Source organism: Anguilla rostrata, chromosome 9, assembly GCF_018555375.3.
Source record: "Anguilla rostrata isolate EN2019 chromosome 9, ASM1855537v3, whole genome shotgun sequence".
Classification (NCBI taxonomy): domain Eukaryota; kingdom Metazoa; phylum Chordata; class Actinopteri; order Anguilliformes; family Anguillidae; genus Anguilla; species Anguilla rostrata.
The window spans coordinates 44,764,109-44,778,303 of record NC_057941.1 but is presented as its reverse complement, the minus strand read 5'-3'; the positions used below and the strand labels follow the sequence as shown (position 1 = coordinate 44,778,303).

The window sequence follows — 14,195 nt, the reverse complement described above, 5'->3', positions numbered from 1 at the left end:
CAATAAAAGCAATGAAGTATTTTGTTTTAGCCCAGTTAGTTTCATGAGGCAGGTATAATGACTATAAGCTAGCTCATGAACCTCGGTTTTTAATGTAGGCACAGTCCAGTTCTTTTGCAAGTTAATTTAATTTCAGAATGTCATCGGAGCGTTTAATACGTATGGACGCCCCCACGCGGCCTCCCCAGTAGCGAAGAGATGTCACAAACAATAACTAAATGGTGTTTTTTGAACAGTTTTAGCTGATTTTAATCCACCAAGTCTTAACTTTGATGTGTATGTGTAATGCTATTCTGTTCAGCTTTAGATTTTATAACATTTACTTTGATGTCAAGATAACAGGTTTTGTTTTCAAACATGTTCCGGGAAATTATGGCCAGCAGAGGTCACTATTGTTAAACAAAAACTTCCCTAAACAGAAACAAATGAAATCCACAGCTCAGCTGGGCGTTATCCTTCTGCAACCTGTTTCTTTTTTTAAATAAAAAAGGTATATCAAACATCAACCGAAATGCGCGATGTTTGATCTTATGAATGATTGTAAAGGAGCCTACATATCCATATATGTCGTGGCACTTTTCATTATATACATGTTTAATGTAACTGATATGTAGATAATCACTGTGACTGAGACTGAGAATGGGTAAAACACGCATGTAATTCCATTTTATCTTCCATGTGTGCCAGCTTATATAAAGCGAAAATAAATCACGTTCTCTTTCCGACTCAAAATGAGCCATGCGCGCTCTTGGTGTCTCTACACCCCTTGCGCGTCCCCGCCCCATATCGCTTTGAAAAAGGGAAAGGAAATCGTCTGAGCGACCAAGAGGAGATACTGGAAGCATCTTCTTTCTGTTAGAAGCTACAAGGGAAACTGGTGGAGAAGTCCAATATACAACATGAAGGACCGTACGCAAGAGCTTAGGAGTGTAAGTAGCTAGTAATATTTTTCTGATTGCGAGTTTGGACACAACTGAAGCAAACGGTGGTTTGTGTCGCTGAAATATGTGTAATACGACGTGCATTGTAGAGACGATTCGCAGAACGTAACGTTTTGATATAGAATGCACTTGCTTTCTTTCTATCGGAGGAAAGGCGCTTTAAACCATATGTAAACGCTGCAATATGAAGTATTAAAATAATTTGACGCACACCGGGTGTGTGCGAATATTATTTAGTTTCAAGTAGACTATTTAACTATTTAATTTATGAGAATTGTTCTATAATTGTCGACATTCCAACCCTAGGTAGTGTTAATGCAGCCTATTACCATCTTTATTGGTTTTGGTTAAAGACGGTGAAGAGCGCTTCAGTTGGACTGGATTTGTCAGGTGGCGCTATCTATGGGCGCTATCTGTGATGGCCAAATACATGTAACGTAGCCTAACTAGCGACAATACTGAACATGGACATTTGTTGATCTCAGAATTGGTCTTTTTTTAACTCTTTGATTGGCTTCCTGCGAGAGTTGTAACGGTAACTTGCACTGTAATTTTCTGACACTTTTTGTGTTCATCGATTTATAATTGAATTGTGGACTCACGTTTATTTGAGGCTTTGTGAGTCAATGCGGAAACTAATTAGGTGCAATTCCTTGTCAAACAAGGTCACGAGGGCTAAACGTTTCAGGCGAATGACCTCCAAATAAAGCACTAAGGCTTTGATGGAGGTCTGTGAAGTATTACCCATCTCAGGACGAGGCATTCCTGGTTTTAAATTAATACACTGAGTATAAATTTTAAACTACTAAGTACTAAGTTATTATTAACGTGAATATAACCACTACAAATAAATACATTTCTGAATCTAGGATTTTATGTTTTGGCATGAGTTATAATAATCCGTTGGTTGAAATATTAATATATAATTAATGCACTTGCATACAAGTTATTGCCATCGCATTTAAATGTGGGCTACTGTACTTCACAGAATACCCTACATATTTTATGCAAATTCATTTTTTCTCCAATAGAGTAGTGCCTGAGTTTCTCTTGGAGGTCTAGCTTCACTAAATAAAACCTAAAACAGTAAAGACATATGTGTAATTGTAAAGTATGTTTTTTTTTTCCTCCCCACATGTTGAATAATCAGGTGTCTAGCAGGTCACATTTTGCTCTTATGTGAGCGAATGTTATTTAAATCTCCTGCAAATAATAATAATCCTGTTGACCACAGGATTTCAACTGAGGTCTTAATTAACTCTCTGGGGCCGCCCTGACAAGATTCACTGTAGCCATTTTCTACAGGGAGAAGCAGGCCTTTTTTTGTTTTGTTGCTTTTTCTGACGGCTTGTCCAGACTGCTACCACACACTTGATATATGACTGGTCAGAAGTTAACAGAATGGATGTCATTGGTGCTGCCAGTTGGAAAACGATCCAAGCATTGGATTAATCTAATGGTCTTAATCAGTGTGAATATTCGAGGTCTGTAATTATGTAAGACTCTGCTTTGAATATGAACACAATCCCCTTTGAAATGTAAGAGTCTTCTACCATATATGCACCACATGGCCAAAAGTATGTAGACACCTGACGTCCAACATCTCATCCAAAATTATGGACATTAATATGGAGTCGGTCTATCCTTTGCTGCAATAACAATCTCCACTCTTCTGGCAAGGCTTTATACTAGATGTTGGAGCATTGCTGCAGGGATTTGCTTCCATTCAGCCAGAGGAGTATTATTGAGGTTGGTCGCGGACTGTGTGCTTGGGCCTGGCTCTCAGTTGCCTTTCAAATTGATCCCAAAGGCAATGGATGGGGTTGAGGTCGTGGCTTAGTGTCGGCCAGTCAAGTTTTTCAACACCGATCTTAACAAAACCACATCTGTGTGGACCTCGCTGTGTGCCCGGGGGCATTGTCATGCTGAAACAGGAGAGGGCCTTTCTCAAACTGTTGACACAAAATTGGAAACATAGAATCATCTAGAATGTCATTGCATTAAGAGTTGCCTTTACTTTAAGGGGCCTAGCCCAAACCATGAAAAACAGCCCCAGACCAAGGGTTGTCCAGATACTTTTGTATATATAGCCTGGAATTAGTTATGTAAGGTTAATAACATTTCTGCCATTTATTGATTTTTAAAATTTTTTAATGATGGCCAATTACATGATTTCATTACACAACTTATTTTCAGTCCTGACATCTATTGACTATTTTGGGAGAGCCCACTGCCTCTTCTCCTGACTCCCAACATGCTGATCACTGGGTGGAGCAGAGCGTGGCGGGGGGGGGGTGGGGATGGGGGGATGGGGGGGGACCTGGGACCGATGCCAGCCGAGTGCCGTTCCTCAGCTGGCTGCCGAGAGCGGATGAGTGGATGTGGATGGAGGCACCTGTTACTCCAGCGAACGGCGGACTGCAGGTGTTTCATTCAAAAATCTGTGAGGGCAATCAAAGGTGCAGGACTTCAATTTTATTCTGCCATTAATTTTTAGTGGAGGAAGATTATTGGAACTGACCTTGGCTGTGCAATGCAATGCTGTGTAGTGTAGTGTAGTGTAGTGTCGTGCAGTGCAGTGTAGTTCAGTGCAGTGTAGCATAGAGCAGTGTAGTGGAGTGCTGTGTTGTGTACAGTGCTGTGCAGTTCAGTATGGATGGATCCTAGCTGAAGGGGCTGGTGGTATAGGGATCAGCCTTTTGGAGAGTACAGTTCATAATGGAAACTGCAGTACATAATGAGCACGGGGCTACTGCAGATGAGAGGGTTGGTAAGGCGGTGTTTTTCTCCCAGTTTAGAATAAAACTGGCCATTCTTAGGCCCGTCTCAACATCCTCCACCAACATACTCCACCAGTTTTGGCCGCCTTCTTTTCGCTCAGCGGCCGTTGCCTTGGATGCGTATGCGCAGGCAGCCTGTCAAAGTGTGATTGGCCGGAGGGGGCCGGCCTTGCGCGGTGAGACGAGGAGCCAACTGACATCCTCCCTCCCTTGGTGTGATGCCTATGACCAATGACATCATTGTTGTTCAGCTGAGGCACTTTTTATTGATTTATTTTTTTGCCTGTCAAACAAAATAATGAAGAGGTGACAAGGATGTAGTACAAATTAGAGGTGTAAATCGCAGAGCTGTGAGAATATGGAATGGCTGTTGTTGTTAAGTCTCTGCTGTCAGGAGCTATTCATAAAGCCGGCTGTTATTGTCTCCTTCTCCCGTTTAAAAGCATCAGCAGTGCTCTGCTGTCCCATCACCTGCACAGGTAGCTCCCACAGGCCCTCCTCCCACACCCTGCACCCACCGCGGTGTACCGCAGCACAGCTGAGGCGGATCAGAACAGAGCCACGCCTCTGGATTATACCTGGGGTGCATCCCAATATTCGAAAAATGCCTCCTATCCTCTACTACCACCTCATTTCCTCCATGCCCCAGAAACCGATCTTCGTGTCATCCCTCCCTCCAGTGTCCCAATATTGGCGAGCGAAGTACACAGAACTGTATGGGCGAAGCGGCTTCAAACTCGTGTCCCCTCTCCTTTCCTCCACGTACTTCTGGGTAGGAGACGAGCGGTAGCTGGGGAGTGGAGGAAAGGAGGTGAGGAGTGAAGGGTAATGGGATGCACCCCAGGTAGCCGGTAGACCACGCCTCCAGCTTTCACCTGGTAGTTCCTAGACCACGCCTCCAGCTTACCCCTGGTGGCCAGTAGACCATGCCTCTGGCATACACCTGGTAGCCTGTAGTCTAGGTCTGGTAGTCTGTAGACCACCTGTAGACCACGCCTCCAGTGTACGCCTGGTAGTCTATAGACCACGCCTCCAGCTTTCACCTGATAGTCTGTAGACCACACCTCCAGCTTACACCTCATAGCCTGTAGACCATGCCTCTGGCATACACCTGGTAGCCTGTAGGTGTCTGGCAAATGGCTTGGGGGTGATTTATGCAGCTGAATCCCTGAGCTGCTTTAAACCCACCCTGCCTCAGTGAGACGGCCTGTAGCGTCCTGCTAACTGTGGGCTCCTCTCTACAGTCAAGTCAGCTGATGATCTAACACGGCATGAAGGGCTCATCTCTCACACGCGGGGGCGGGGGCAACTTCACTTAAAGCCACTCGGGTGCCTGCGAGGGATGCTTTCTGGCCGTGGAACGGCGTGCTCCGGCCTGCCGGTGTATTCTTCGCCCGACGCCTAAATGCGATCGAAATATTCCCCGTTCCCTCGTTCGCGTACGTGTCGGATGAATTATTCATCTCCGGCGCGCCGTCAGAAGGCTCGGTGAAGGCCCGACTGGCGCGCAGGTGATAATTTGATGGCGATTACATCACCGCACTTGTCAATGCAATGAAAGCGACGCTGCTGTCCTGCCTTATTTTGAATTTCTTTTTCTGTGATTACACAACGGCTTGTTTTCTACAGTGATGAGCGTACACTTTTAAATGTAAGAGTGTAAAAAAAAAAAAAGTGTAGGTGGAGCGTTAATTATCCTCTGGGTCCTAATAGGCGTCACCTTTTGTATTCTTTCAACGCCTCATCAAAATGGTGCAGATTCATTTCTGGGACGCCGTTAATAATCTTGGTTGATTGCCTTCTTCTCCAAGGAAGATCTTTGTGTGTGTGGAGCTACAGGCCTAGTTTTGCAGTACAGTTAGCTAGCTGTTTTTCCTATTGGCTGTGAAAGTCGTGCGCCGGGGTGGTTTGTGGCATAGCCAGTGGTGCGGCATCCGCGTGCTCACTGCGAGCCGCGACGGTGACGGTTCGGCTCCGGCTGTTCGACCTTGGTGGCGTCTGTCTCTCTCTCTCTCTCTCTCTCTCTCCCCCCTCTCTCTCTCTCTCTCTCTCTCTCTTCCCTCTCTCTCTCTCTCCTCTCTCCCCTCTCTCTCTCTCTCTCCCTCTCTCTCTCTCTCTCTCTCTCTCTCTCGTTCTCCGTTCTTCAGGTCTCTCTACACTTTCCTGTCCAATAAAGCTGAAAAAGTATTTTTTGCCCTGAAAATATATATATATATATATTTAAAAAGCAATATGCTATGAACAAGCGAAGCCTTGAAATGTTTTTCTTTTGGCTGTATTTTCGCCTCATGTCTTCGATTTTTATTTCATTTTAAGTTCTCTTCTGCACGGCCGGCTTGCTCCCGCGTCCAGCCCTGTCTGCCGGGGGGCCGGCTTTGAGACGCGGCCGCGGGTTCTCTTCGGGGGCCTACCCTTTCGGATCGTTAAGTGAGATCAGGTGACTTGCGGTTTGCCTTCCCGCGCTGAGGCGTAGTGCGCGCTGAGGTGTGTGGCTGCGGTTGGCTCCCCGCTCTGTCCGTCGCCCTCTCTGCCGTCTGCCTGTCTCAATAAAGCAAGAAATGTGAAAGGACGGGGAAAATAAATGCGTTTAAAATGGATCACGTGTACAGAAACGTGTAGGTCTAATTGTTGTTGTTATCATTTCAAAATAGGCCTACGTACTAGATCAGTGGTAACCAGCCCTGGGGATCTAATGTTCTGTAGGTTTTCACTCCAACCCTAACAAAGATCTCGCTGAGCTACTGATTGGTAGAATGAAGTGTGCCAAATTAGGATTGAAATGAAAGCCTACAGGATGGTAGATCTCCTGGAACATGGTTGGTTACCACTGTACTAGACGTTAGGAGGTGGGGCGGGGGGTAGGAACCAAGGTTCTAAAAAAATGTGTACTATTTTTAAATTCGATTCATGCGGGCACAGGTTTGGACTCGCTATCTGGAGCTTGTTATTTTACTACCTGAGGTGTTCCAGGGCTTTATGAAGGGAACAGGAGGGGAGTGTTTGGGCTGTTTGTAGAGCCAGGCCGTGCTGTTTTATTTTTTTTCCCCATGTTGTTTTTCGTCGTTTGTGCTGATTTTCTTTATATGGATTAAAATGTGCTATCCTACTGGGGAACAGTTCTAAAAGATATTTGATTTCCCCCGGGCACCGAACGAGCGAGGGTTTATTCCGTTTTTATGTGCCGATGCCAACGCGCGCTTGACTTGAACAACGAATCCGTTTCCTCCTGGAATGTTTCCACGTGTAAAAGTAAAGTGCGTAAATCTGTCAGAAATTACAGCCGCAAGTGCTGACTGTGATTACTTTTCAGTGCCTCAGAATTTAAATTTCAGCCCTGTAATGTTATATTGATGGCTGCATGCAAACCTAAAGGTCCATAAAAGTTAATGTTCGTAGCCACACGCCAGCAGCCGATCCAAGTGCTGCAGAAGAAGGGATTTTCACAGTGAACGGATGCTATTAAAATGTGACTAATTCATAGAAATCGAAGACAAGTGCACCAAAACGTAAATTAACTATTAGTTCCTAAAATTGAATATACCAATTCCAGTCCAAACTAAGCAAATTGGCCTTTTACTGAGAGACGGAAGTCGCGGCTACGACGCTCCGCTAAAGGTAGTCTGCGCTAATGAGGTAATAACAATGCCCTGATGGGCATTTTAATATCGCGGGGTGCTGCGTCGCTCCGGTTCCCGCTAGATTTCGGCCGTGGGATTGCTCGCGTTTTTCGGTGCGTCTGAGCGCCCCGCCATAAAACGCGCGCGGGCCGCTGAGACGCTAATGGAGGCGTCGCGCTCAGCCCGCGTGTCTGTGAGGGAAGGGTATAATGCCGTGTTATCGGGCGTGGAGTCCCGGCTTTAATTTTAACGCCGTTCGGATGCTCCTGTTAATTTGACGGGGACGCCTGTTTGCGGAGGCCCCTCGGCCCTGATGTTCACGAGGCGCGTTTCGCGCCGAACGTACAGATTTCCGGTTTAGTCCGGTTTTCGCCGCGCTGTTCTGTTCTGTTCATCTCTCGGCGTCGCTGTCTGATGCGGTGCCATTAACTGCTCATGTCTTTGTTTTTAAAATAAAAAATAATTTGGTGCACAATATGGGGCTGAGCGTCTCCAATTCCCACCCCAATTTGGGACGGCCAATCGTCTGCAACCGTCGCCGCGAACCCCCGCTGCCGATTTTGGGAGGGCGTAGGCGTCCACGGTTCTCCGGCGAAACGCGGTGCGGCCTGCTGCTTCTTTTCACACCGCAGACTACGGCTAAGCTCACACGGAGCGGAGTCCGAGGCAGACCTTTCATACGTGACTTTCGCATACGGTCCATAGGTGCCCAGTCGGCTGGGGAAGGTGGCCAGGTGGAGATGAACATGGATCCCTAACTGACTGAACTCCTACTGCTCCCCCCCCAATACCCTGGGCCAAGCTATCGCCAATTGCACATTGCCCTATGGAGACTGGTGCTGGCATGTTCCGTGCTCATCCTGGCAGTACCCTGTTTGAAAATAACATCGGATCACCCTCCAAGTCAGCTCGCTGGGACTCATTAGGCGATTCGGTGCTCGTTGGTGAAAATCCTGTTTGTGAGACTGTGTCAGGACTAACCCTCTTCATTACTTAAATCACGTTCCGGTGGGATGGGAGTGGAGGTGTGGACTAAAGACGTACGAATCTTGTGTGAAATTAAGCCATCGCTCGTCTGTAATTCGTGTTTTACCTGTCGGACCGGGATTATGTGGATTTGAAGTGTAATGCTGCTTCCCCTCTGCACATCGCCTGTAATTCTGATTGGACGGCTCTGTCGCCACGCACACCAAAATGTTTATATTCAGAATTTGATTGACATTCCTTCAGTGTAGCCCCGCTAATGTGAATGTGGACTAAGTAAAGCAAGCAATATTGTTGATGTTGTTGTAAATTATACGACTAAACACCGGCAGCAGGTTGATGTGTTATGGAAATTAAACCGGTGGGAAGGAGCTGGAGTACGCGATTACTGTAGGTGCAATTTAAACGCAGTCTGTTTTCATCAACATCCAGAATTTATGCATACCCATAAATCTTTCAGGTTTATGAAGGTGAAGGCAATGACGTGGAAGACAGGGAAGAGGTTATTCTGAAATCAGCGCATTGCTGATACCATTTCTTTTTTTGCTGTGTACGGTTTATGAGATGAGAAGTTCCTGTTTGGGGTCCGATGCCCATATTTGGAGCGTAGTCATGGTAAATTAGCGGCTGTGGTTTGTGTGTGCTAACGCACAGAAGGAAGACGACGTGTGGAGACGTGTGCACGGCACGTATGTGTCGGCCACTGTTGGGAGATTACCGGGGGTTGGGTGTCTTTGTGAAGGAGACGCCATTGAAGGAGCGAGTGATTCATACTCATATTCATGCTCATTCATATTCATACTAATACTTGTATTCATACTCGTATTCAAATTCATAGACATACTCATGTTCATGCTCACAGTCATATTAATATCCATATTCATACTCATATTCAAATTCATACACATACCCATACACATACTCATTCATATTCATGCTCATAGTCATATCCATATCCATATTCATATTCATAATCATACTGGCACAGATGCAGCTCCTGGGGGAGGCCTCCCGGGCTCCCTGTGCCTGTAACGCCCATCCCAGCTGAGCAGAGCGACTCCCCTGAGCAAATCGTTCTAACGAAGCGTGCGAGGAGCCGCCTCGCGTCATTACTGTGGCGAAAAGGACACGTGTCCGTCTCTGCTTAGGAGGGCGAAAAACCCCGGAACTTCCGACACGGTTTTTCGCGCACGGTCCGCTTTTACTTTTGGTTTCTCCTCAGAGGAGGTCTTCACTCGGTTCCACAGACGCAGCGGCGGGACGGAAACCTCGGGGGGGTTTGTGGCGCCTTTTTTTCCCCATCTGAGCGAAATGATCAATAAGTGTACCACCGCCACCGCCACGACGGCCGCTACGAGCCCCGGAGCGCTCTGACCACACAGACGCGTTGCCACGGAAATCCCTTTTCCTTCCGCTGCTGCTTTGGAGCGTACGCACGTGTCCCGTGCATGACCGGCGCATGACCGGCGTCATGACCGGCACAGGGCGCTCCGTGCTCTCCAGCCCAAATTTCTGAGGACTCGGTCTCTCCCAGCACAGTGTGACCACTGCAAGACGGTGCTTCTTCAAGCTAGGAACCCCCCTTTGGTAGAATTACTCCCATTTAAAATCTTTAGATGTTGTTTGACCTCTTGTTCAAAAGGGAGGGGCTCTTTTCCTCATTGCTCTGGTAAAAGACCGAAGTGCCAAATCAGAGCAGGTCCCTTGTCTGGGCAGCAGGCCAGCAGATTTTCTCCTCACCAAAAACCCGAACAGAAAAGGGGCTTCTCTCTTCCCCGTGCCCTCACATGTTAAATTAAGCAAGCGACAGACGGTAAGCTGTGATCAGCTCCCCCCCCCCTCCCTCCCCCCTCCCCCTCTTTAAAACAGCGTGTTTCACTTTCAGCAGGTGAGAGAAGACCAGTGGGCCCAGGGCCTCGCACCCCAGCGCTCCCACACACGCCAAGCGTGACCTCGCAGCCAGAACAACCAATGGCGTCGCTGCAAGCGTGACCTCGCTGCCAGAACAACCAATGGCGTCACTGCAAACGCTGTGATTTACTTGTTTACTCGACTGCTGCTTTCATGTCTTATCGCAGGGCATTACCAGGGGGACAAGACGGGGATCAGACTGCAAAATACAATATAAATGCAAATCGCAGTAGGACAAGGGCTGCAAATGCTATTGCGGTTTTCCAAATGTTACGAAAGCAAACAAACAAACAAAAAAAAAAATGTCCGGAGCGGCCTTAAGCCGATGACGCAAACGGAGGCGACCGCGGGTCACATTTAAATAACAGCTGATTCGGAGGAACAGTCCGGTCATTCCGCGTCGGGACAGATGTGTTCACTGGGTGGAGGTGACGCGTACAGGGGGGTAAGTGAGGGTGGCAGATGGCTCATTCTACCTCTGAAGGAACAGAGACGAATACAGGAGCTGAAGTAGGAATGCGATTGGCCGGGCAGTGGAGACGACAGTCTGCTGCGTTATGACCGGCTTCTCTGATTGGCTGGGCCTGGTGACGGACAGGTCCAGCAGGGATTGCCTCAGTGAAAGGAACTGCGCCCCTGCCAGATGTTCGCCACATGCCTGGAGTTCCTGGGCTATTGGTTGCCATTTTAGGTTGTTCCAATTCCAATCGCTATAAAGGGACTATCATGTTTGGTGTGAGACTAGCACTGTGAAATTTCCCATTGGAAGCTGTGTTGATAATTGATATTATCAGCCAATATGCAATAATCTGGTTTCAGAAAAGTTATGACTATGAAATGATAGGTCTGGGTCGTCCTGTTACTTTACATTGCAGAGCTTTATATCAAGCTGACATTGCTAATGAAGTTGATTCTTTGTGGTGACTTTCCTTGTTCTAGTACAACAGCTCATAGTCTGGCCTTTTAGATGAAATACCTCTTCACTATTCAGAAAAATCTAATTATCAAAGGTGAAAAAATATTGGAATACAGGAAGGATATTTCCTGTTATAATACCTGTCTGGCACCATCACACAAAAAATGTTGTAATACATTGGTTTAAAAGGCCAGCGTTTGGACAGGTTTTAATAGGCTACCATCATGAAAAGCCAGCGAAGGTCTTCCAGTGGTCTAGCTCCACGTTTCAGGGGTTAAACTACCTGTCATTGTTTCTCAGAACAGATACGCGGTGCTGGGCAGCCATCTGTCTCGGGCACTGAGCTCACACGGGACGGTGGGTCGGCAGGGAAACGTGGCGACAGTCGCACGCTACGCGCCTCACAGGTAGCGGGGTACCCAGAAGCCCATCTGTCTTCCAACGCCTAGTTGCACAGAGACAGCAGATGATATATTGCTTGTATGACAATATATTTATATATATTGCTTGAAAGTGTGATTAACTGTCTGATGCATACTTTTTGCTTGGGTTGCCGCATGAATGAATGAATGAATGAATGAATTATTGCATTTATACAGCACTTTTCTGAACGACCACAGTGCTTTACAGTGATGAAGGGGAACTCGCCTCACCCACCACCATGTTGCCTTGCTCTGTTATCTGCCACTGCGTCTGGAAAGTGATCATGTTCGTCATAACGAGGGGATCCGCTTGATTGGCCTTCTGGCTTTTCGGCTCTACCGGCACATTTAATTGTCAGTATGTTTGCCATTGTATGGTTTTTTGTTTTTATATATGTTTTCCTGTTGTGGTTTTTGTTCATTTCTGTTGTATTTTTAACTCGATATGTGCGAATAAACAAAAACAGACGAACGCACAGGCCGACGGGCGGACCGAGCGGGGAAAACAAGCGGTAGAATATTAATGCGTTTCCCGAGGATGTAAAGTGAGCAGCCCTGGATGCTTTCACCGCGCCGCCTGTTAGCATAAGGGGTTTTTCTCCAGAGGTCCATTTACCGTATGTTTTTTTCACCCGATGTGCCTCCACGCTGTGGTGCTTTGGCCGTGGACCGCTGTTCCAGCTGAGCTTCTGTTAGGCGGGCGTAGCTGGCAGGCCCTGGATTCCACAGCGTGGCTCTTCAGTGCTGTGGGCTTACCGCGCGGCAGACGCTGCGATCCTCTGGATTTTCAAGATGGCGGGTAGGAGGGCAGTCGCTCACTTACTGGAGTAGTAATTTGAATCGGTACACCCAGGGTATATAAGGCCTACGTAACCATGGTTATATACGCGCGTGTGTGCGTGTGTGCGTATGTGTATAACGAATGGATGCGCAGCCTGGATATCGGCATTCCTTTGGGGACCGCCTCACTCGCAGGTTCCCTTATTTCCTGTTCGGCTTGTGATGAAGCCCGACAGACAGGAAGCTGAGCAGACGGGGGGCGGTTCTACGAGGAAAAGATTCTCAGAGGAAACGCTGGGCATCCCGTTCTTTACTAAGAATCCTTGACGTGGCGGAAGTTTTTTATTAAAGACGGGAGTTTTCAATTACTGTGACTGTTGTTTATGAAAACCCCCATTAATTAGCCGGGGGGGTAAAAGATTAAATCCATGGTAAATCCCGAGGTAAAGCACTGATAGCATTTGCAGGCCGTGGGCATTACTTGCGGTAATCTGCGTTTCTAAAATTACAGCAAAATGTCATGCTAGGTAGTATCAGCCAAATGAGATCTTTGGATTCAGTTATTACACGAGCCAACTGTTTAATCACCCCACAGGACTAGGATTGTTTTGTTCCTGATATCTTTTGAGATCAGAATTGTTTTAGAAACTAATTATTTTGACTTGCAGAAAGAGCTTAGTTTTCTAAAGACTTTACAGATTTATTTTTGTCCTGGTGATAAGTATACCACCAGCAGAAATACCATTAGGGCAGTCAGTGGGTGTTTAGCTTCACCTCTCAGGTTTCCAGGGCATTTCAAATCCAGTGAAACTTTAATGCCTTCACCCCTGAAGACTGGACCTCTCACAGATATACAGGAGTGGAGAATGTGCAGCACTGCTCCAGACTGAAATAAATTGGAACTTGCGGACTGTAATAGCAGCGCTGCTAGGCGGTCGGTGCGTTTTATTTATAGTCTGTAGTCAGACAGTACGGGCTGAGGGAACGGCTGGGCTGTGAGCTCGTGTGATGTTTGGCAGCTGCGTCCTGCGCGCGCGCTCGGAAGTTTCCGGAATGGTTGAAGTTGCTCTGCGGATATCAGTGGGAGGGCGGAGAACCGGTCCCGAGGATCCTCGAGAGCGTTCAATTAAACATTTTACTTCTCGAAATGTGAAATCGCATGAAATAAAAACATCTTTGAAAAATTTGGTAACGTTGTGAGTTAAAAATAATCATTTTTGTTCTTTCTGTAACACCGACAGTTCTGAGGAGGAATGTTGCTGCTGGTGTCCAGTTGTGAGCGTTTGATCTGGGCGTGATCCGCCCCTGATTCTGGCAGTTAGAGCATGTGGAGAGCCGTGAGCTTGCCCCCCCCCCTCCCCCACCCCCACCCGCTGGGGCTCCTGCTGTGGAGGGGGGCGGGTTGGGGGGTGTGCACAGTGCTCACTGAGAGAACCTAAATTAGCCTCGGTGAGCTGATTGAAGGGGACACAGACATATTGTGTATTCAGGCGGCTGCGTTCTCTCTGGGGAGGGGGGGGGTTGTATGCATTATTTATCACCTGTACAATATGCGCATGCATTAGACCTGTGCGCGACGGGGGGGGATTCCACTTGAAGGGGCAGCCGAATGACGCTGTTCCAGTGTGCGGATAGGCTCCGCAGTACTGACGGAATGTGTGTCTGTGCCGAGCGTGGCGGGGGGGGGGGGGACACAGGGCAGCGCACCATTGGCTGCGCCGTCGCCCGTGAAGGCGGTGACTCATTCGGCCGGGGCACCTCATTGGTTAACCCCCGTGACCCCCCGCGGGTCAGTAGGGCACCGACTGCACTCGCTCAAAACAGCGCGCACGTGAAGCGCGTTC

General features: G+C 47.6%; 1 protein-coding gene across 4 annotated transcripts in view; it reads left to right on the top strand.

Annotated features, from left to right (window-relative positions):
- The window catches only part of LOC135263901 (syntaxin-1A-like), a 111,475-nt gene that overhangs the window by 6,548 nt on the left and 90,732 nt on the right, over positions 1 to 14,195 (top strand). The window contains exon 1 of one of the 4 annotated variants that reach the window (XM_064352363.1): positions 774 to 929. The exons of the other annotated variants lie outside the window; for them this stretch is intronic. Coding sequence (XP_064208433.1) covers positions 900 to 929 — 30 coding nt within the window. The 5' untranslated portion in view covers positions 774 to 899. Of the gene's footprint in view, positions 1 to 773; positions 930 to 14,195 lie in introns of those variants that run through there. 4 annotated transcript variants of the gene reach the window in all.